Source organism: Carassius gibelio, chromosome B15, assembly GCF_023724105.1.
Source record: "Carassius gibelio isolate Cgi1373 ecotype wild population from Czech Republic chromosome B15, carGib1.2-hapl.c, whole genome shotgun sequence".
Lineage (NCBI taxonomy): Eukaryota > Metazoa > Chordata > Actinopteri > Cypriniformes > Cyprinidae > Carassius > Carassius gibelio.
In genome coordinates this window covers 18,525,056-18,549,205 of record NC_068410.1, presented here as the reverse complement: position 1 = coordinate 18,549,205, position 24,150 = coordinate 18,525,056, and the positions used below count along the sequence as shown (strand labels likewise).

Below are 24,150 nucleotides of genomic sequence, written 5' to 3'. Positions count from 1 at the left end.
TTATTTAATCATATATTAATGTAATGAAATTTTAATAGTACAAATAATAATAATTTTAAATATATATTAATAATACATGTAAATTATATTTTAAAGGATATTTGGTTGTCAATATAATTTGGAAATGGAAATGCTGACGAATAACTTTCTTGAAATAAGATACAGCTCTGACAAATGTAGCCCGAGTGAAAATAATTGCTGTATGTATGATGATACTTATACTGTCTGCAACTTTTTTTATGCATAAAGTGAAAAGGAACTACCGGTTAGGAATGTAAATCAATTCACAAGAAATTCCAAAATGGAATGTCACAGACTAAAAAAAACCCCAATAGGATTGAGCCAGTCTGTTATTTTATTTAAAAAAAAACATCACACACCATAAAAATTACATATACAAAACTATAAGATCTTAAATTGATTTATGTACAATTACAAAAGAAAATGACAAAATAAAAAGTGACCAGACAACTCAAATTAACAGGTGTATTTGTGCTCCCATTCGGGACTGTTGCTGATGTTGCCGTCTGTTTGTTGCTTTAAATCCTTTAGGTTTGAGTTCTCACTGGACGAGAGGGTCACGACTGACACTGTAAAGCTGGAGGAGATGCAGGAGGAGACACAGAAGGGCAGACTGATGAAAGTGCAGAAAGCACAGACATGCTGTTTACTTTGTCCCATCTGAGTTTCCACTCACTGGTGCAGTTTGCATGATTGAATGGGTGGAGGATGATGAATATCTAGAGAAAACAAGAGAGAGAAACAAGATCAGACTCTTTGGCAGAAGGCGTGACTCTTCTGAAGAGATCAGAAAAGACTCCAGGTCCTGCCTAGTCATTGAGGAGCTGTCTTTCATTTTATAATATTGTCTTATATTTATACTTAATGAATATTGTTGCATTGCCTTCTAACAATTACTCAACAGATACATTGTGGATTACTGTAAACTGTTACCTGTCACGTTTACTTTAACAACTACAAAATAAATACACTAAAATTAAAGGGCATAGTCTTAAAGGGCATAGTCTAAAAATGTTATGCGATGATCAATGTTATGCCACAATTGCTTTACTGAGTTTACTTTACACTCAACACGGGGCGTTCCTTTATAGCCTGAAGTCTTCAAAGACCAGAGGGAACGAGTGAAATTGGCTTTCATAAGTGGTGATTGTGACATCTAACATTACATTGATCTTTTATGTATAAAGGAACAAAAGGAATGAACAGCAGTGCTGGCGTCCTCTCATATCTATGATGGTGGTCTTCTCTTTGGGTTTCTGGACACTTTGGATGGGAGAACAGCTGATATAAATGTAAATTTGTTGGCAGGAGCTGCTAATGGTGCCGCCAAGCTCTGGAAAGCTTGAGAGACCATGAAACCAACCGGGATTAGACAACATGTCTGCCAATGACTTGACCCCATCCCTGATCTACTGCTGTCAGATAATGTGTTCGCAGAGACCACCTTCAACACATGGACAAAGACCTCCATCCGCGTCCTGTTTCAACAAACACCACAATCAGTCTCCCATCAAAACCATAATGAGCCGCCATTATTAATGAACTAAATGTGCCACAACTGATTTATTTTTAGCTGGGCCCTGACAAAAGAAAACGCATCGACATGGATTTGGCCTCTAGAGCGTCCATATGTTCCAGCCAAGCGATGAGACAGATACTGGATGTTTTTCACTGCATGTGGGCTCCGAGATGGATCTGTCTGGAGCCTCGCAGCTCCAAATGACAGCAAAGATGTGACACTTGACTGAACACACAACCAAGATCATCCAAAACACAGCTAAGATCAACAGCTCTGTGCATTTGCATATTAAGTGAAGTTTCTGTTTATAATCTCAGACGGTTTCTCCTCTCGTAGGCCCGGAAATCGTTCTGGTGTTTAATCTTGTTAGGTGAAAAATAAATGTTTTCAGCTTTGAGTGTGGCGACGTAAACAGACTGCTTAAGATATATGGGAATAAAAACAAAGAGAAAATATATGCCTGTTTTTCCGGTGAGAGGACTATTCCAAGTAAAGAAAGAAGATAAATAAATGTCAAACTACATTCCCACTGTGTCATAAAAGCCTGATCTCTTGGCCAAACAAACGCTCGCACCGAAATCTTTTTATAATTCATGACAATTGAGTCAGGATTTGTTAAGATCCTTTTCATTTACCATGAAACAACTTCTACTTTTAAAAAAGAAATGTTCATGCGTTAACACCAGTGTATTCAAATATGTATTTTTCCAAAAGTGTGAGGTCAGTAAAATGTTTAGTATTATGTATAGTATTGAACAAAGATGCAAAAAAATTATCAAAAAGGAATACATAAATAAATGCTTTTATAATGATGATGATGATGATGATAATAACAACAACAACACTAATAATAATAATAATAATAATAATAATAATAATAATAATAATAATAATAATAATAATAATGCTTTAATCATTTACAGTTTTTCTTTGTTTGTTTGTTACTGTACCTTTGAATGTACTCAAAAAACAACAAAAAAATGCAGTCTTGGTGAACATAAGAGATTTTCTGAAACAGCTCTAAAACAAGCCAATTGAGTGGAGTTTTGCAAAACCATTCCATGCAAAGTTCAAATGAAGTTCTACACTGACCTCCTAGATGAAATATTTAGTGTAAAAACTTCTATATCAGAAACCGAGGATGGCTTTCAGCACTCAACGACTCATATTACTTGGTTTGGCTGCCATTATAGCTTTCATTATGAGTTATATCGCCACACCTTGTTTCTCGTCAGCCCTATTGATTATGCAATTAAATCCAGCCTGACCATTAGATATCAAATAAAGGGAATCTTTCAATGGATTTTGTGCAAACCCAGAAGCAAACGGTGAATGACAGTGAGGCGTAATTCACAGAGGGTCTTTAATGAAGTAGCAGTCTGTCATGCAAATGGGAAATGATGGCCACATCACTTTCCAAGAAAGAGAAAGAGACAGGTAAACTCCATATGAACTCTAAGCACTTAATAGCACTGGAATATTTATTTGATACATGTGTGCATATAAGCATGTAAGATTGTTCCTGTGTATGGTATTTTACTTTGTACTGCATCATTTAAAAAAAGAAAAGAAAAACAAAATGACAAACACACACACACACACACACACACACACACATATATATATATATATATATATATATATATATATATATATATATATATATATATATATATAATCGCGGGAATGCAATAGCAATAGTGTGCACGTGTTAGTACATTGAGGGAACAAATTAGTTAGGTGTGCACACAATTTATTTATTTTTTCATGCATGTTGTGTGTGTGTGTGTGTGTGTGTGTGTGTGTATGTGTATGTGTTGACCCTTGTTATGTATATATAAGTGTTTTACCATAATTTATGGATAGGCCACTTATTAATTCATCATCTGACATTTTATTGTGTCACCTATAAAATTATTACGGTTTATTATGGCTTTTTTTTACCAGTATCAATCATGTATAAATCCTTCAGATATTATAATTTAAAAAAATCCATCCATTGAACAATCCATATGTCTTACTGTATGTGAAATGTATTTTTATTATTATTAATATTATTATTATTTATTCATTTATTTTTCAAAGCTAAGCAGAAGCAATGCAGTGTGGCCATTATATAATGCTGCTAAATTCTGAAATAATTTTACAACCTTAAAATCCAGTGTGACCACCCCCGAAGAAAACAAGACACATTTGGAGAAGCCAGTGTGGGCGACCATTGGAATCCATCTGGTTCATCTAAGCAGTAAGCAAATTCACATTTTCCCTGACCCTGTAAGGGAAGCATCTGGTCTCATGGAAAGGGCAAATTCAATTTGCCAGAAAGTGCACACTAACAGGTCTCCAAGAAACAAAACGTAAGCAACAAAACCAGCACTGAACCGTTAATTTTCAAGGAGGTATTATGTGATTAACAATGTTCTGGTAATTAGAGAGTACTTATCTCAAAGAGGTGGAAGGTGGAACAAAGAATTAAGGTATCAGCAAACATCGCCTCTGGTGAGCAGACAGAGGCCAGATAACATCGCCACACACTCTTTCAAAACCACGTTCACAAACAAAACAACAACAATCACAAGAGCAGCTCATTAAACCAGCAGGATAAACATGCTGTTGTCTTTAACATATACTTTTTAAGTCATCAGTATCAGCAAATGTTGTAAATAATCAGATATCAGTACAGACACACTCGTTTTCCAAGGACATTTCAAGGTCTTTGCCTTGAGCTAACCAAATCTGAGATTAGAGCATTTATCATTCTTATATAATGAATCATTATGTATCAATATTTTGTTCATGTAATTTCTGTTTTAATGGCATTCTGTGATTAAATGGCAAATAAGCAATCAAAACGGACAACCTGCACGGGCGTCTGTGGCAGCAAAATGTGTTCAGTGAGGTTATCGCTGTGTCATCGGCGTGGAGAAGTGATTAGTCACGTAATGATTTTTTAATTGGCGAAGAAATGAGGCTTGACAAGTCAAAACGAAATGCTAAGTGTTTGGCGAAGGGGTGCCAACAACTAAAATACTGTGTAATTGCAGTTCAGTTGGACTTAGATGTACCACTGAGAGAAGAAAGTCTGAAATAAGACTGTTGGAAAGCTCAGTCATTGTTTAATAGAGCCAAAAGTCATCTGTGCTCTTCTGAAAACAGTGTGGGAATTTGTTATAGTCATTCTACTCTTTCAAGATGTCTGGATGAAGAATGAAATGTAATCAGTAACTGAGACATAATGAAATCGGTGCCTTTTCTGTTTTCTAAAGGTGACGTTTTTAGCAAATAAAAGCTATTAAATTCAATTCTTAACTAGGATGTACACACACAAATGCACACACACAGAGAGATTACAGAACGTCTCGGTTACGTATGGTAACCCTCGTTCCCTGAAGGAGGGAACGGAGACGCCACGTCGGATGACCGACGAATATGGGATATCGCTTCGATAGACCAATCTACTTCGAGTGTAAACTAAACGAGCCAATGCACATTGGCATGCAATTATTGCATCCAGCTGCCGCTGATCACTGCGTGAGTATAAGAGGGCAGCAGGTGCAATGCATACCAGTTTTTCGCTGAGGAGCCGAGCCGGGAACCCGGCAGCTCAGCGGCGGTACAGCAACCATGGCGACGGGACGTGGCGTCTCCGTTCCCTCCTTCAGGGAACGAGGGTTACCATACGTAACCGAGACGTTCCCTTTCAGTCGGTCACTCTCGACGCCACGTCGGATGACCGACGAATATGGGATCCCTATCAAAGCGCCATGGGTGCTGCCCCTTCCAGTGCCCTGTGCGAGCCGCCTGCGCCCCTATTAGGTGTAGGCCGGGGCTCAGAACAAGTAGCTCCACTCACCATTGTCAAAGCACTACCTCACTGGGTGAGATTGGATAACACTGGGAAAACGTACCCGGTCGCTTGGAGCCGGGACGCTGCGGAAGCCCCATCCTTCCCGAAGGAGGTCTCGGAGGCAAATACACATATAGCATCCGTTTAGGAGTATACGGAGAAATTTGAGGTGATTAAAGCCCTCTTGGGAAGGCAGAAGTCTGCCGGGGAAACACGGGCTCTAAGGCTATACCGTGGACTATACACATACGAGTACCGCTTAGGTCTCAATATGGAGCCCAGCCTTCCATGGTTCTCACGGATTCATCATGGAGGCCTGGCGCCGGACGTTCCGCCGCGTCCAGCTGCCTAGGGTGATGGAGGAACTCAACAGGGTCTACAGTTCGGACACTCTGGAGCAGTTTTAGCAAGCCGACACTAACCGGGGCCTCTCAGTGCCACTACCCGTTTGAGGTGAGAACACAGGAGGATACCGGCTCTACACGAAGGCTATAGAACCTAGCGAACGTGTTAGGGGTCGCCCAGCCCGCAGCTCTACAAATATCTGTCAGCGAGGCGCCCCGAGCCAGCGCCCAGGAGGATGCAACACTTCTAGTTGAGTGAGCTCGAAGCCTGAACGGGCAGGGCACATCCTGAGCCTGATAAGCCAGGGTTATGGCATCCACAATCCAGTGGGCCATCCTCTGCTTAGAGACGGCATTCCCCTTCTGCCGGCCTCCGTAACAGACAAAGAGCTGGTCTGAGGTCCTGAAGCTTTGTGTCCGGTCCACGTAGCACCTTAATGCTCGAACAGGACAAAGCAAAGCCAGGGCTGGGTCTGCCTCCTCCAGGGGCAGCGCTTGCAGGTTCACCACTTGGTCTTTGAAGGGTGTAGTGGGAACCTTGGGCACGTAGCCAGGCCGGGGCCTCAGGATTACCTGGGAGTCAGCCGGCCCGAACTCTAGGCACGAATCGTTGACCGAAAATGCATGCAGGTCCCCTACCCTCTTGATGGAGGCCAGTGCAAGCAGGAGCACAGTTTTCAATGAAAGAAACTTTAGCTCAACTGAATGCAAAGGCTCGAATGGGCCCTGCTGTAGTGATTTAAGCACTAGAGACAGGTCCCAAGAGGGTATACAGGGGGGCCGGGATGGATTTAACCTCCTGGCCCCTCTAAGGAACCTGATGATGAGGTCATGCTTACCCAAAGACTTCCCATTCACAGGGTCATGGTACGCAGCAATAGCGGCAACCTGGACTTTGAGGGTGGAGGGAGGCAGCCTTCGCTCCAACCCTTGCTGCAAAAAGGATAGCACGGCCGCAATCGGGCATCTTCGGGGGTCTTCTCGGCGAGAAGAACACCACTCAACGAACAGGTTCCACTTCAAGGCATAGGCGTGTCTCGTAGACGGTGCTCTTGCCGAAGTGATGGTGTTAACTACCTCTTGGGGTAGGTCACCTAGAACCTCCGCGTCCCATCCAGGGACCAAACATGGAGTTTCCAAAGGTCTGGACGCAGGTGCCAAATGGTGCCCCGTCTCCGAGTCAGTAAATCCCTCCTCAGAGGAACCAGCCAAGGAGGGGCTGTCGAGAGGAGCACTAGTTCGGGGAACCAGGTCCGAGTAGGCCCATATGGCGCTACTAGTAAGACTTGCTCCTCGTCCTCCTGGATTTGGCACAACGTCTGTGCGAGAAGGCTCACTGGGGGAAACGCATACTTGCGTAGGTCCCGCGGCCAGCTGTGTGCCAGTGCGTCCGTGCCGAGAGTTCCCTCGGTCAGGGAGTAGAAAGCCTGGCAGTGAGAGGTCTCTGGAGCAGCAAACAGGTCTACCTGAGCGGCTCTGAACCGCCTCCAAATCAGCTGGACCGTCAGGGGATGGAGTCGCCATTCTCCCGGGAGCATTGCTCAAGACAGCTCGTCGGCTGTACGACTGAGCAGGCCTGGAATGAGAACAGCACGAAGTGACCTCAGAACCTTCTGACTCCAAAGGAGGAGGTGGCGGGCGAGTTGCAAGATGCGACGAGAGCGCAGACCACCTTGGTGGTTGATGTACGCAACAGTCGCAGTGTTGTCCAATCGGACCAGCACAGGCTTGCCTCGTAAGAGACCTTTGAGACGGTTCAAGGCAAGGTGCGTTGCTAACAACTCTAGGCAATTGATGTGCCACTGCAGCTGCGGGCCCGTCCAAACCCCTGAGACTGCATGCCCGTTGTACGTGGCCCCCCCGGCGGTGGTGGAGGCATGCGTGTAAACCACAGCATGCCTGGAGATCTGCTCTAGGGGCACCCCTGCCCATAGGAATGCCAGATCTGACCACGGAGTGAGGGTTTGGCGACAGGCCGGTGTAACTTGGACCCGGTGAGTGCCGCGCTTCCACGCCCACCTCGGGACTCGGCCATAAAGCCAGTGCCGGAGCGGTCTCATATGTGATAGGCCGAGCGGTGTAAGTGCCGCTGTGGCCACCATATGCCCCAGGAGCCTCTGAAAGAGTTTCAGTGGGACCGCCGTCCTGCTCTTGGACGTATTCAAGCAGGCTAGCACCGACCGCGCACGTTCCTCTGTGAGGCATGCTGTCTGTTCGACCGAATCCAACTCCATACCGAGAAAAGAGATCCTCTGCAATGGTGAGAGTTTGCTCTTTTCCCAGCTGACCTGAAGGCCCAACAGGCTCAGGTGCCGGAGCACCACATCCCTGTGCTCGCACAACTGATCTCGAGACTGTGCTAGTATCAGCCAATTGAGAATGCGAACACTCTGCTCTCTGAGAGGAACGAGAGCTGCCTCCGTGACTTCCGTGAAGACACAGGGAGACTGGGACAGCCGGAAGGGCAGGACCTTGTACTGATATGCTAGTCCTTCGAACGCAAGCCGCAGAAAAGGTCTGTGGCGCGGAAGTATGGACACATGAAAGTACACGTCCTTCAGGTCGATCGCTGCAAACCAATCTTGGGGACGGACGCACCTGAAAATGCGTTTCTGTGTCAACATTTTGAACTGTAGCCGATAGAGGGCCCGATTCAAAACTCGCAGATCCAAGACCGGTCGTAACCCACCGCTTTTCTTGGGTACAATGAGGTACGGGCTGTAAAGCCCCTTCCTCATATCGGCTGGAGGGACCGGCTCTATCGCGGCCTTCGCCAGTAGGACTGCGATCTCTTTCCGCAAGACAGGGGCATCGGACGCTTCCACTGTAGTGAAGCGGACACCGCAAAGCTTGGGGGGAAGCCGGGCGATCTGAATCGCATAGCCGAGGCTGATGGTTCGCAGAAGCCAGCGAGACGGGCTGGGTAGCGCTGACCAGGCGCCTAAGAACCGTACAAGCGGGACCAGCAGAACCACAGCCGTACCCGCAGTGGGGCAGCGAGGTGGAACACAGGGGCCCAACTCGGGCGGCTTGTGAGCAGGCCGGAGTGTGGTGCGAGTGTGGGGTGCAGGGCTCACCTGGTTCCACGGGTTGGCAGAGGGTGCGTGAGTAGGGCCTTTGTTGACGCTCTCGAACCGCCCGCAGCTGCCATCTGGCGAAGGAGGAGGATGAGTGAGGTCCGGTGCTTGGCCGTCCGCAACTCTCCGTGCCCTCCTGGGACCCAGAGAGGGAGGAAACTACTCTCCTGTCGAGATTTCCAAATTCTCCGCCTGGCCCTCCTCCAGGGGAGGGAGAGGTGCCTACACCATCCCCCAGAAAGCAGCTACCTCTCTCTGGGTCACCCGTCCCAGGGCCTCTTGCTCTTCTGCTTACCGTCAGGTTTGACGGGGGCCAGGACGGGAGGGGCAGCCTGCCTGTGCCCAGCTCAACGGCACCACTTGGAGGCTGCTGCAGATGCGACGCGTGAGCAGGGGCGGATGCAGGGGGCTGCCCTCGGCGACGAGCAGGCTGGGGCACTGCAGCCGGCGGGTGGGTGGAGATAGCAGCAGCTGCCCGCCGGGGCAGGACGTGTCGGATCGCCTCAGTCTGCTTCTGGGCAGCCGAGAATTGCTGGGCCAAGATCTCGACTGCGTCGCCGAAGAGGCCGGTCTGGGACACAGGGGCATTGAGAAACCGGACCTTGTCGGTGTCCCTCATGTCTGCCAGACCCAGCCACAGATGGCGCTCCTGGACCACTAATGTGGACATCGCACGACCCAGTGAACTCGCGGTGACCTTCGTCGCTCGAAGCGCAAGGTCAGTGGCGGTTCGGAGCTCTTCCAGAAGCGCTGGATCGTGACCACCCTCGTGCAGGTCTTTCAGTGCCTTAGCCTTGTGCACCTGCAGTAACGCCATAGCGTGTAAGGCGGAAGCAGCTTCCCCGCAAGCCACATAGGCACTGCCGGTCAGACCAGACGAGTGCCTACTGGCCCGGGAAGGGAGCACCGGGTCTCCACGCCAAGAGGCGGCGGACTTAGGACACAATTGCATCGCTACCCGCCCGCTCCACCGACGGGATTCCTGAATACCCCTTCGCTGCACCGCCCTTGAGGGTGGTGAGGGAGGAGGAGCCCACCGGCTGGTTTCTGGCAGTAAAAGGTGCCATCCACGACTTGGTGAGCTCGTCATGCACTTCCGGAAAGAAAGGCACTGGGGAGGGGCGCTGAGAACCAGCGCGCACCACCCCGAGAAACCAATCATCCAGCCGTGAGGGCTCGGGACGCGGTGGGGGATTCCACTCGAGCCCTACCCTCTCGGCGGCCCGGGAAAGCATAGCTGCCACTTCGGGATCCGAATCAGGCTTTGTCACCATCCCAGAGGATGGTAGCGCAACCGAACCGTGATCCGACAGCTCTCCCTCTGATGCTGAGATCGACATCTGGTCGGGGGGAGTCCCACTGGATACCGCTGGTACGCTCCTTGAAGAGGGCCCAGCGCGTTCCGTGGGTTGCTCCACTGGATCGGAGGTGCTAGAGGAGTGATGGTCCCCAGAGGGTTGGTTCCCTGCGGGGTTTGCCACCACTGTGATCCTCAAACCACTCGCGCTACTGCCGGAAGTGGTTCTCGTCTGTCGGCCGCCAGAACGAGCCCCAGATCGCGGCCGCGGCAACGGGACTCCGCCCCCCTGAAGGTAGCGGAGCCTGGTTTGCAGCTCCGAGATGGTCATATTCCCGCAGTGAGAACATGACTCATCCACGAAAGCCACCTCAGCGTGCTCGACGCCCAGACACGTGAGGCAGCGATCGTGACCATCACCCGGTGCCAGGTAACGACCGCACCCAGAAACGCACGGGTGAAACGGCATCCTTATAAGGACGATCCGTCGTCTTTATAAAGACGCACCCGTGAAGCTCTTTTAGAGAAATTTGCTCTTTTAGGAAATGCTCTTTTAGTGCTGAGGCGCACAGGGGAATTGGCCGCTTGCAACACGACAGGGGTAGTGCAACCTGAAGTGTGCAATCCACTCGACACAGGAACGACCGCCGCTGAAGCGCCGTCTCGCCAACACACGAAGCTTCCGAGAGCGTGCTGAACCCGTAGTTCACAGCAGACACAGTTGAGCAGAGCGATACTAACGCTCGGCTCCGAAGCGAAAAGCTGGTATGCATTGCACCTGCTGCCCTCTTATACTCACGCAGTGATCAGCGGCAGCTGGATGCAATAATTGCATGCCAATGTGCATTGGCTCGTTTAGTTTACACTCGAAGTAGATTGGTCTATCGAAGCGATATCCCATATTCGTCGGTCATCCGACGTGGCGTCGAGAGTGACCGACTGAAAGGGAACTATAGAACAAAAAATTCCCAAACTTTCGGTATAAGGAATTCATAGTTATTTAATTTCATTTCATTTATTTATTCTCTTTTCATGGTAATGCAACACAAAATACCACAACAACAAACCAACAAACACACAAAATTACATTCCATGACAAGAAGAACAGGAGTAAGATGAAGAAAAAAAATCTTATAAACTCCTACCCCATTCTTATATTAAGAAAATTACAAATTACAAATTAGATGGCCTCACTGACATGACATATATAAAAAACAAAAAACAAACAAACAAACAAACAAACAAAAAAACAACAACAATGCAATAATGACAACTCCAGCAACAAAACAATGACGAAACCATCATTGTTGTTATAGTTTTAATGATTTTCACATTCATCTCCGTACAAATTAAATATCTTCTGTTTATACTTATATTTAAATTGAAGAATATTTGAACAACATTTTAAATCATTTTCTAGAAAATTCCATTTTTTCACACCAGAAACTGAAACACACATTTGTTTGAGGGTATTTCCAGCAAAAGGTTGTTTAAAATCATTATTTCTTCTGCTTGTCTCAATATTTACAGTAAAAAGGGTTTGCAATCCATGTGGTAACAGGCAGTGTTTCGCTTTATGAACAACTAATAAAGTTTGTAAAGAAACCAAATCCTTCAATTTGAGTAGTCCTGACCTCAGAAACAGTCCTGTAGTATGTTCTCTTGGAGCAACTCCATTAATTATTCTTATAACCCTTTTTTGCAAAATAAATAAAGGCATTAAATTAGTAAAATAAGAGTTTCCCCATACCTCCAAACAATACATCAAATATGGCAAAATAAAGGAACAATATAAGATTCTCATTGCCTTATAATTTAACATAAACTTTACTTTGCTCAAAACGGCAATGTTTTTAGAAATTTTATTTCTTACATAAGCTATGTGTGACTTCCATTTAAATTTTTCATCAATGAGTACTCCTAAAAACCTAAATTCTGACACTCTCTCAATAATTATTCCATTTAAAGTCAAACTAACATTATCAGGACATTTTTGATTTGTAAACAACATAAATTTTGTTTTACTTAAGTTCAACGACAGTTTATTTTTATTAAACCATTTCTGAAGTAGGACCAATTCTTGTTCAATAGTTTTCATTAATATGTTTACATTTTTCCCCGATACAAAAAAATTTGTATCGTCCGCAAAAAGAACAAAACGCAAAATCTTTGAATAGTCACAGAGGTCATTAATATATAAAATAAATAATTTAGGCCCCAGCACAGAGCCTTGAGGGACTCCACACTGTATTGTTAACAACTTAGATTCATGGCCTATATACTCTACATATTGTTGTCTATTTTCTAAGTAACTAATAATCCAATTTAATACTACACCTCTAATTCCATATGTCTGTAATTTAGATATCAATATAGCATGATCAAGAGTGTCAAAGGCCTTTTTAAGGTCAATAAAAACTCCAACTGTGTGATTTTTATTCTCCAATTCTGTAGTAATGTCTTCTGTGATTTTCATCAAAGCCATAGCTGTTGAGCGGGTACTTCGAAACCCAAACTGATTATCATGAATCAAAGAATGTTTTTCAAGGAAACAATCAAATTTGTTAACAAAAAGCTTCTCCAGAATTTTTGAAAATTGAGAAAGCAAAGATATAGGCCTATAATTTGTGAGACTATGTCTATCACCAGATTTAAAAAGGGGAATAATTTTAGCCACCTTCATTTTATCTGGGAAGAAACCTGTATCAAAAGACAAATTAATTATATAGTTTAATGGTCTAATAATACAACGTATAGTTTCTTTAACAATATACATATCTAAGCCATCACTATCACATGAAAATTTGCTTTTTAATTTAGAGACAGTGGAAATAATTTCACTCTCACTAACTTCATTTAAAAAAAGGGACTGCATGACTCTGCTTTCACCTGTCCAGCTTTTATTTTCATCATGTGATGGTATAGTTTTGGCAAGATTTGAACCAACATTGACAAAAAAAGAATTAAATTCATCAGCCATTTTTTCACCACTTATCTCAACGTTCTGTTCATTCATTAAGTATAATGGCTGACTATAATTCATTTTACTGCCCATAACCTCCCTTAAGACTTTCCACATTCTTTTGATATTGCTTTTGTTTTCCATCAACAAATTTGTATAATAATCTTTTTTTGCACATCTCATTATAGAAGTCAGCTTATTTTTATAAGCTTTATATTTTTTTTCTGCATTTACGGTCCGATATTTTACAAAATCCCGATAAAGCTTATTCTTCTTTTTACAAGACTTCAATATACCCTTCGTTAACCAAAGCTTATTATTATTTCTTGCTTCATCATTCAATATTTTTATTGGGCAATTTTTATTATATAACCATAGATACTTTTCAAGAAAGAATTCATAAGCCTTATTTACATTATTTGTACTATAAACATTGTCCCAGTGTTCTTTCATAAGATCATCCCTAAATCTGTTTAATCTTTCCTCAGTTCTCAACCTGATAACTTTACTAAACTTTTCTTTATTTATTTTAACTTCACAGAAGTGAGTTAGAAATATCGGCAAATGATCAGTTGTGTCATTTATCAAAAGACCACTTTTGACTGTTTTTTCCAATATATTTACAAAAATGTTATCAATTAATGTGGCACAACTGGAGGTTATTCGGCTAGGCCTAGTAATGGTAGGATAAAGGCCTCTGCTATACATTAAATCTAGGAAATCTAAACTACTAGTATGATTAGACACATTCAAGAGATTTATATTGAAGTCCCCGCAAATGTATTCTAGTGCTAATTTGATTATTTAAAAATAAATAAATAAATACTGATGGTGTGAATAGTTTATATGAAAGACTATATCTGCAAATAAATATATACGCATTTTTGCAAATGCTTTTTTTTAATAAATAATTGTAATATATTATATATAATAACATTTTTTATAGATATTTTTATTGTTAATTAAGTGTCATTAATTACCTAAAATGATCATAAGTTTGGGGTTGTCAGGTTTAATTCATTCATTCATTCATTCATTCATTCATTCATTCATTCATCTTTTTAATTATTTTTAATGCTTTTATAAAAAGTATCTTATGTTCAGCAAGGCTGTATTTATTTGACCAAGAATACAGTAAAAATTAAATATTGTGAAATATTTTTCTATTTTACAATATTTTAACATAATTTCTTCCTTTTTTTCCATTTATTCCAATTTCTCTGCATTATTACTCCAGTCTCTAATGTCACATGATCCTTCCGAAATCATTCTAATATGCTGATTAATATTTTAATTAGCCTTTTGTCTTTACTGACAGTGCCTTTACTGTCACTTTTGATAATTTAGTAATTCATTGCTAAATAAAAGTATTCATGTATTAAAACAAACTACTGGTTTACTCACATACTGTATAGAGAGGCCTGATGATCTATATGTTGATGTTAGTCTGTGGTCTGCTTACACTTGCGTAGTTTCACAGAGACAAATCTCAGGATGACACCTGACAGCAGGATTTGATTCACAGCTTCAAGCACTGAAACAGGAGAATAAACAACTCAATCCATCTAAACTGTGCTTTTCACTTTGCCCCATCAAACTTTTAACTGCTCTCGTTTCTCAACGTCATGGAAAGCAGAAGCTTTGATTTTGGGATCAATAGCCGTGCGAAGCACCAATCGTTGGCGTGTCAATTCTTCCTTGTCAGCTTCTTTAACCAGCAGACTTTTGAACGGAGTCCCACTGATTGTGTATGACGTCAGCATCAAACACTTTTCTGGGGTCACAGACACCCCTTTTGCACACACATTTGATCAATATTTCATCAAGTGAGTTGCAGCTTAATTGATTGCTTAAGTTTTTGAAGGTTGTTTATTCTCTGACAACAAATACTAGAAAAAACAACAACAAGAAATGTGCCTCCGGGAACATCAGTATCTTCGTTTATGTGCTACTCGTTTGGCTCGTCCGATGTCTGAGTGCGTAACATTCCCTAGTGCATTGGTTTGCGTGCAACAGCCTGTTCATTTCTTTGACATGCTCTGTCAACCTTCTCTTCTGATGTCACAAGGCATTGTGGGGGAATTTTTAGCAACAGTTAAAACCACAGAAAAAAAAATATCAGTATGATCAATTATTCATGAGACAGTTGCTGTTTCTGAGCTTGAACACAGTCCACATATCCACTGTGCAACAACTATGCTGTTTAGTCACCTATAGTGTAAATTGTGCACAGCTCCATTATAACCTCTGCTTGACGTCTAGCCTAAAACAGTGGAAACTTACATACTTGGCATTTACCATGACCTTATGTTGGCATTTGTTTGCAGTCTTAGTTGATACTTAGAGATGAAAGGTACTGATTTGGTAACACAGCCAAGTTAATTATATTTCCACATGAGTGATCGTGAGTGGAGCGTCTGATACATGAAGCTGAGATGCAAGACATTAACTGATAACCTCAGGACAGACAGAGCAATGTCAACACTAGAGCCGAGTGCTTGCTAATAACAGATTCTCTTCTTATTTGAGTGAACAAGCCTATATATTTGTAAATATCTGATGCAATGTTGTCTGCTTCATAAAATATATGTTTAGGAAAGTTTCTGGTCACCAAAGTACACAAAAATCAATACAATATATGATATGATAGGATGTACTTTGTAGTACACTATTTTTATGGAATATGCCTATATTAACTAAATTACACAATTTAGTGTATGCAAAAAAAACAAAAAAACAAAAACAAAACAAAAATAGCCTATATAACATATATATATATATATATATATATATATATATATATATATATATATATATATATATATATATATATATATATATATATATGTATGTATGTATGTATGTATGTATGTATGTATGTATATATATATATATATATATATGTGTGTGTGTGTGTGTGTGTGTGTGTGTGTGTATGTGTGTATATGTGTATATATATATATATATATATATATATATATATATATATATATATATATATATATATATATATATATATATACTAAGTAAGTGATAATTAAAAAGTAAAAATAAATTAATAAAAATAGTAATATTTGTAAGATAAAAATAAGCCAACTTTATTATGATTATATGTTAATTTGGAGATTCAGTTTTTTTTCAGTGGATTGACAGCACCGATATTTATTAATTGATCTGTTTGTTTGTTTGTGTGTGTGTTTGTTATTATATTTTTCTCAGCAAGGCTGCAATTATTGAAAACAAATAAATAAATAAAAAAGTGTAATAATATTTAAAAATATCAGTTTTAATGATATATATCATTAAAACTGATATTTTAAAATATTATAATATTAATATAATATATAATATTTCCCATATTTGAAAGTTTAAGAAAAACAACTTCTAATGTTTCGGTTTGCTTTAGTCGGGAGAGACACACACTGTAAGTGTTCTCTGTAGAGCAGGTGTATACTCACCCCTTCAGCAAGATGTCGTTCTTCAACCCAGACCGTCCAGTAAACAATGCATACTGTAGTCGGCAGCAAACACTTAGACAGTCCTGGCCGTGGGGATGTAAAAGGCAATATGTTCCAAAAGACAGTGATGGAGAACAATTATTGTGCTCCGTTTCCATTGGTTGAAGTAGTGGATTGAGTCCTCAAATTTGTCCCGATAGGAAACGGTTGGGTAGTCCTTGGAATACAGTGTGAGAAGATAATGCTCATGGGAGAAAGTCCAGTAGGGGTGCAGACAAATTATTCTATATTCCTCCCCATAATCAGATGGCCTGGTCAAATCTGGGAGAGGTTGAAAACAAAGAGAGAGACCAACGATGAACAAAACACTCTCAAAACCCAAATTAAGTGCATATGTCTCAGCTGGTAGTGTAGATGTGTTTTTTTTTTTTTTTTTTTTTGTTTTTTTTTTTTTTTTTTTTGGAAATACAAACACTGAATAGAAAACAAGTGCATCTGTCACACTGCACAGAACTGAGATGAACAAAGCTGTCATATGCAACAGACAGGAATTCAGAAACTGCACCAGTACCAGTGTGTATATATTGTGTCAGACAACATCCCAGTCTTACACTTTCATCTTAGGGTGGTTTCTTTTTTTCTTTTTATGCCATTATTGAGTAAAGATAAGGTAAAAATAGTACTGGGCAATGGTTAATAGTGATTAATCGCATTCAAAATAAAAGTTTTTGTTTACATAATGAATGTGTGTGTACTATAAATATATATTGTGTATATATTAAAACACACATGCATGTATTATATATTAAATAGATTCATACATAATATAAATTGTATTTTCAAAATATATTTAATTATATACTGTATGTGTGTGTATTTATATACATGCTGTATATACAGCACACACACACACACAAAACCCATATTACATATAATAATAAAAAAAAAAATCAACTAAAATAAAAACTTATTTTGGATGCAATTAATCACGATTAATTTTTGCCCAGCACTATTTAAAAATGTTCATTATTTACAAAATACATTACATTACATTAAATTAACTGTAAAATTCTTGAAATCTTGCAGGTAATATAATATTCCTGAAATAACAGAAAATGTAAAACTTTAAAGTGTAGTTGTTTTCTCAATGCACTTAAAGGGAAAGTACACCCCCTCCCCCCAAAACAAAATAAAAATAATAAAAATAAATAAAAATAAATAAATAAATCACCCAAATTTATTTTTCTTACTTTCTTTTTTTTTCTTCTTTTTTTTTTGCCAACGTAAAAGGAGATATTTGGAAAGATATTGGCAAAATTAAAAGTAGATGGACCCCATTGAAAATTACTATGTAATATGAATCAATGGGGGAACTGTTTGATTACACACATTCTTCAAAATAATGCATTTGTAATAATGTCAAATGGAAAGTAAAAGTAAATGTTTTACCCTCTGGTGATTCTCGCATGATTGATTCAATTAAGAAGAATGAAAAAGAGAGATGGAATTACTTTTTAGGGCTGATAGCTGTCTCTTGCGGGACAGCGGAAGGAGTCATCAAATTTTAAAGTCGCTCCAGTCTCGTTGAACCTTCTTCTCATCGGTGAGCTGCGGGCTTGCCATGTCTAGGGAAGGAAGAAAAACAGTGGTGAGGGATGGGTTGGACTGTGGTAGTGACAGCACAGAGGGCAGTGTACAGGCAGAGGTGAAGGACAGAAGCTTGTGTGTGGCAGCAGAACGGCTATAACATGTCACAGAACAGACAAATATGAGATCGTGAACAATCAGCTGGTCATTAAAAAAATAAACATGATAAAAGGTGATCAGGAAACAGAGTAATTAAAGAATAAACCCTAACTATGATATTAAACTATCAGTAGTTAATCCTGATACTCATGAAATTTAACTTATCTTATTTATTCAATAAATATTAGCAAATAAAAACTAAATAAATAGACCTGACTATTGTTAAAAGTGTCCTTAAATGTATTGAATGTGCACTTATATTGTACTTTAAATTTTAAAGGTATAAACGTACTTGCAAGGAATAACATATCAAGGAAATCAAAGTAAACTTTAGTCTTTTTTGTTTCTTTTTTTTTTTTTTTTTTTCACTGTTATTCAATATACACTACCAATCAAAAGTTTGGGATTAGAATGATTTTAATGCTTTTTACTGGAGTTTCTTATATAGTATATGTATCATATATTGAAATGATGCAAAATAATTTTTTTTCTTTTTTAATACACATTAAAAATCTTTAGCTTATCTGAATAATTTATTCCTTTGATGCAATGCTAAATTTTTAGCATCATTACTCCAGATATAACATATAAAATATATAAATATATATATATATATATATATATATATATATATATATATATATATATATATATATATATATATATATATATATATATATATATATATATATATATATATATATTATGATTATTATTTTTTTTTTTTTTTACTGGATTATTTGATGAATAAAAAGTAAAAAAGGAACATTTTTTATTTAAAATAGTGATATTTTCTAACAATATGAACAAAAGTTTGAAAGTTTAGAGGTAATTTGTCTTATAAAAAATATATATGTGTGTGTGTGTTAAATTGTTAAGAAGTGATAAAAAATATTTATATTGTTACAAAAAGAAAACACTTTATTATTTATTTATATATATAAATGTATACCAACATACTAATTTGTATGGGTTGAATTATGTAGAAATGTCTCTTTAAGGTAGCAACTGCAGGTAAGCACTTTGATAAGAGAAATGAGACTAGCATATTAAAGGAACACAGGTCAAATATACCGCATAATAGTCATTATACAACAGCATTTCACTCCACAGTTCTGCAACTGACCAATCAAGACGAAGTATTCCAGAGAGCCGTGTAATCCTGACTCCACTGCAGTGGCAAGGGAAAACACATTCTGTGCTGCTACAAAGCCTTTTGATTTACAACGAACAAATGTCTTTCTGATGTCAGGATCTGACACTACTGTAGCTGTTCAACTAATCAACTGTTTGTTGCACATAAGGAATAAATACAACATACTATTCCGTACACAGATTCCTCTGATGTATTATGTAACACACAAAGCCATTTCTTATGACTACATGTTGTTTATCGACAGTGTGTTGGTGGGATGCCATTTTTGGATCGGTAGCTATACAGAAACACAATCCTGTGATGTAATTGCTGGCACTTTTCATGAACCCATTGTTTGTTTGGCTGGTTGTTATTTATCTATAAGAACTTTTAATAAAGCTCATATACAGTGAAATTTTGTGTCTGTCCAGGCCATGATACTCCTTCAGACATAATACTATTTAATTAACATCCTGTGCTAACTTAGTTGACTAATGATTACTTTTAATTTACGGCCATTAGGTGCCTTGGTGACAGAAGGGATCAGGAGAATCATGGAATTTCACCCTTCTGCATCAGTGGCTCTTGACTGAATGGACTTTATCGATTTCATGATTTAAGGATGAGGTCCTCTTGAATTCCATGAGCATTCATCTAGAAACGGCAATTACCTGATTGGACCCATAAATCCAAATTCCACAAAAGGAAAAGCTCTTTAAGGAATACCTGGACGTGGCCCATTGAATCAGGTGAATAGCTCTATTCCTGGCAATTATGAGATTCTATGTACTTGAAACAGCTGTAAGGTGCCCAGGCATTGTTAATAAAAGCCTACTGTAGAAAGGTTAAGTGAATGTGCAATTGCATACAAGAATCCATAAGCATTTTAAATCACACAAGTGATTTACCTTTGATGATTTATCTTTTTTTTTTTTCACATTTGTAATTAGTTTTTTTTTTTTTTTTTTTTTGTACGTGCTTAACATTTTCTTTTTAGGTCTAATTTACAGTGAAACCCAATTTGGAAATGAATGCATGCACTTTCTATTTATCGTTCACCCAAAAGTGAGAATCTGCTGAATTATAATCAACATCAGGCCATTCAATATGTAGATGTGTTTGCTTCTTCATCAGGACAGATTTTAAAAAAAAATTAGCATTACATCAATTGTTCACCAATCGATCCTATCCTGTGAATGGGTGCCGTCAGAATGAGTGTCCAAACAGATGATAAAAACATCACAATAATACACAAGCAATCCATTTTCAGTCCATCAGTTAATGTATTGTCAAGCAAAAGATATGTGTTGATAAGACACTAATTCATTATTAAGGCTTTTTTTTTTTTTTTTTCAAACCATTTCTTCCAGATGTTGTCTCATCTGAATCAGTAGATAAATATGCACATAGAAAAAAAAAATTTTTTACTTTTTACTTTTACTTTTTTTTTTTTTCTTACACATTATGTAAATTGTCGTAATAGAGTTGTGTGGATTACTTGTGGATTATAGGGATGTTTTTATCTTTATTTTTTATCTTTTTTGACGGCATCCATTCACTACATAGATTCTATTGGTGAGTAAGTGATGTAATGCTACATTTGTTCCCATGAAGAAACAAACTCCTCTATATCTTAGACACCGGCGGCGCCAGGGGGGGGGGGGGGTGTTTTGGGGGGTCTCAAGACCCTGCCAAAAAATGCCTTGACCCCCCATTTGACCCCCCAGCCTCTTCCTGATTAAAAAAATATATATATTCTGGATAAAGATCCAAAAATGTTTCTCTTCAAACTACGCAGAACAATAATAAATAATAATTATGTCGACATTTATTCATACACTGAACCGAAAACCGTTTCTGACGGACGCGTCCGATTCGAGAACCGATGAGCTGATGATAACTGCGCATGCGTGATTCAGCGTGAAGCAGACTGACACAGAGCGCATCTGAACCGAACTGATTCTTTTGGTGATTGATTCTGAACTGATTCTGTGCTAATGTTATAAGCGCGGGTAAACCAAAGGCTTGAATGAAGGGCAATCATCGCCAATGACGGCATTACATCGAGCGCAAAAGAACCGATGAACCATTTTTTTTTCCAGCTGGTTTATTTGATCGAATTGTCCGAAAGAACCGGTTCACTTGAGCACCTGCTCCTTTGCCCCTTAAGTGCCCTTTTGTCAAAGCAAAATTTCCTAAATTTTTTTTTGTAATAACATAAACTTTTGTGAATGCCTGCCCACGCCCAATCATAATATTAGTACAATTTATTAATAATAATTTAGCCGTAAATAAAATGACCAACATGATGACCGTTCACCTGACTACGACCTCATCCAACCGGGAAGATTCCTCATGCTGCACGCGCATTTTTTAATTGCTAGAGGATATTTTCAACATCGTGGCAGCTGGTAAGTGGTGTTTCATTCTCAGCGAAGTGATTTTGGTGTTTATTTACTTATTATTATTTTACAAGAACGATGTGATGTGAGAACATGCAGATACGTTGTTTATATTGCTGTGTGTAGCCTGTAGTGTAGAAGTAACACTAGCGTGCTGTTTGAGGGAGAAAAGTTTCACAGGCATCGAGGGTGTCACGGTTTTACGCTGCCTGAAGGAATACGGAGTCGAGGATAAACAGAATAAGGCTTTTAATATATCCAACACAGGGGATATCCAACATGGAGCACAGAGGTAGACACACGTAAGTAGCAAGTGATGAATGAAGACCCGACAAAACAGAACTGAAAGGACAAGGCTTAAGTACAAAGGATAATTGGGGAAACACAGGTGGATGGAATCATTAAATTAACAGGGACATGATACACATGAGGAAGATAATAGACACACCTGGGAACTAATCACGGAAGACAGAAACTGGGTCACTGGGGCAAAAACATTAAATGAGTCCAGGTGTGTGACAGTACTCCCCCCTCCCGGTAGGTGCATCCTCGCACCGTAGAAACAACAGAGGGAGGCGTGGGTGGGAACTTGGGAGGAGGTTCCGGTGGAGGACGGACTCCCAGGAGGGGGCCAGCAGACAGGGACCACAGAAGGAGGAGCCAGGGAGGAGACGACGGAGGGAGGAGCCAGGGAGGAGACAGGAGCAGGAGGAGCCAGATGGTCCACCAGAGACCAGCCAGGACGGAGATCCAAGGTGGAGTCGACGGCGGGAGGAGCCATGGTGAAGGAAGGGTCGACGACACCAGGGGGCCGACAGGCGGAGACTGCACCGGTGGGTGAGGAGCCCAAGATGGAGCAGCACAGCCGCAGAGCCAGGGGGACGTCGAGGTTCCGGAGGGCCTAGGTGGAGCAGAAGGCTCAGGCGACCAAGGCGGAGGCAGGGTCCTGGCAGACCGATGTGGAGCCGGAGCGACCGAGGATGGAGGTGGAACCGGAGGGAAGGAGGAGCCTGACAGAGCCGGAGGGATGGAGTGACGAGGTGGAACCAGAGGAGTGGAGTCCCGAGGCGGCGGATGGTCGACGACTGACCAAGGTGGAGCCGGAGGGACGAGGGAGCCCGGTGGAGCAGGTGGGATGACAGGCCACGGTGGAGACGAGGGAGCTAAGAGCCAAGGCGGAGCCGCTGGGTCGAAGGACCGAGGAGGAGTCCAGGGCTCGGAGGCTGGAGGCGGAGACAGGGCCTTAACACGCCAAGGCGGAGCTGGAGACTGGCAGTCCAGCGGCGAACCACCGCGCCCCGATGGCGCGGACTGAGGGTGAGCTGCGGGACTGACTGGCACCAGCAGGGATGGCGAGGAACTGGCTGGTCTAGGAGGAGGAGAGAGGAGAAGGATGGGAGGAAGGACAGGAGGATCAGGACTGGACGGAACCAGCGAAAGAGGAGTAGAGGGACCAGCAGGTTTGAGAGGAGGCGGGAGAGGGAGGCTGGGAGGGAATACAGGAGACACAGAAGATTCAGAGCTGGGCGGAACCAGCGGAGACACAGAAGATTCAGAGCTGGGCGGAACCAGCGGAGACACAGAAGATTCAGAGCTGGGCGGAACCAGCGGAGACACAGAAGATTCAGAGCTGGGCGGAACCAGCGGAGACACAGAAGATTCAGAGCTGGGCGGAACCAGCGGAGACACAGAAGATTCAGAGCTGGGCGGAACCAGCGGAGAAACAGAAGATTCAGAGCTGGGCGGAGCCAGCGGAGATACAGGAAACTCAGGGCTGGGCGTAACCAGCGGAGAAACAGAAAACTCATGGCTGGGCGTAACCAGCGGAGAAACAGAAAACTCAGGGCTGGGCGTAACCAGCGGAGAAACAGAAGATTCAGGGCTGGGCGTAACCAGCGAAGAAACAGAAAACTCAGGGCTGGGCGGAACCAGCGGAGAAACAGAAAACTCAGGGCTGGGCGGAACCAGCGGAAATGGAGCAGAGGAAATGACTGGAGGAGGTAGGAGTGGGAGACTGAGAGGGTATACAGGGGAATCAGGGCTGGACGGAACCAGCGGGGAAACAGGAATATTAGGGATTACCTCCGTAGACCAGTCCATCAGATCCAGAACTTGCTCCATATGACTTTCAGAGACTGTATACAGCTCACCCTCAGTCGCAGGAGTGTGGGCAGGGCTTTCCTCCACGCCCTCGATCTCCACGAGGACTCCCACGATGCACGGTGTTGCCGGCTCACACACCTGGTCAGTCGTGCTCTCGAGATCCTGTTCCCTGACAGTGGATGGCTCGGGCTCTGCGGCTGCGGTGGGCTCTGGCTCCGTGCGGCGTGATGGTGGCTGGC

General features: G+C 41.6%; 1 protein-coding gene across 1 annotated transcript in view; it reads right to left on the bottom strand.

Moving 5' to 3' along the window:
• Positions 1 to 357: 357 nt before the first annotated feature.
• zgc:172282 (leucine-rich repeat and fibronectin type III domain-containing protein 1-like protein) overlaps positions 358 to 24,150 on the bottom strand; it is a 149,982-nt gene continuing 126,189 nt past the window's right edge. The window contains exons 5-7 of the mRNA XM_052576684.1: positions 18,037 to 18,150; positions 16,526 to 16,846; positions 358 to 740 (exon numbers count right to left, since the gene is read on the bottom strand). Coding sequence (XP_052432644.1) covers positions 18,083 to 18,150 — 68 coding nt within the window. The 3' untranslated portion in view covers positions 358 to 740; positions 16,526 to 16,846; positions 18,037 to 18,082. The remainder of the gene's footprint in view (positions 741 to 16,525; positions 16,847 to 18,036; positions 18,151 to 24,150) is intronic.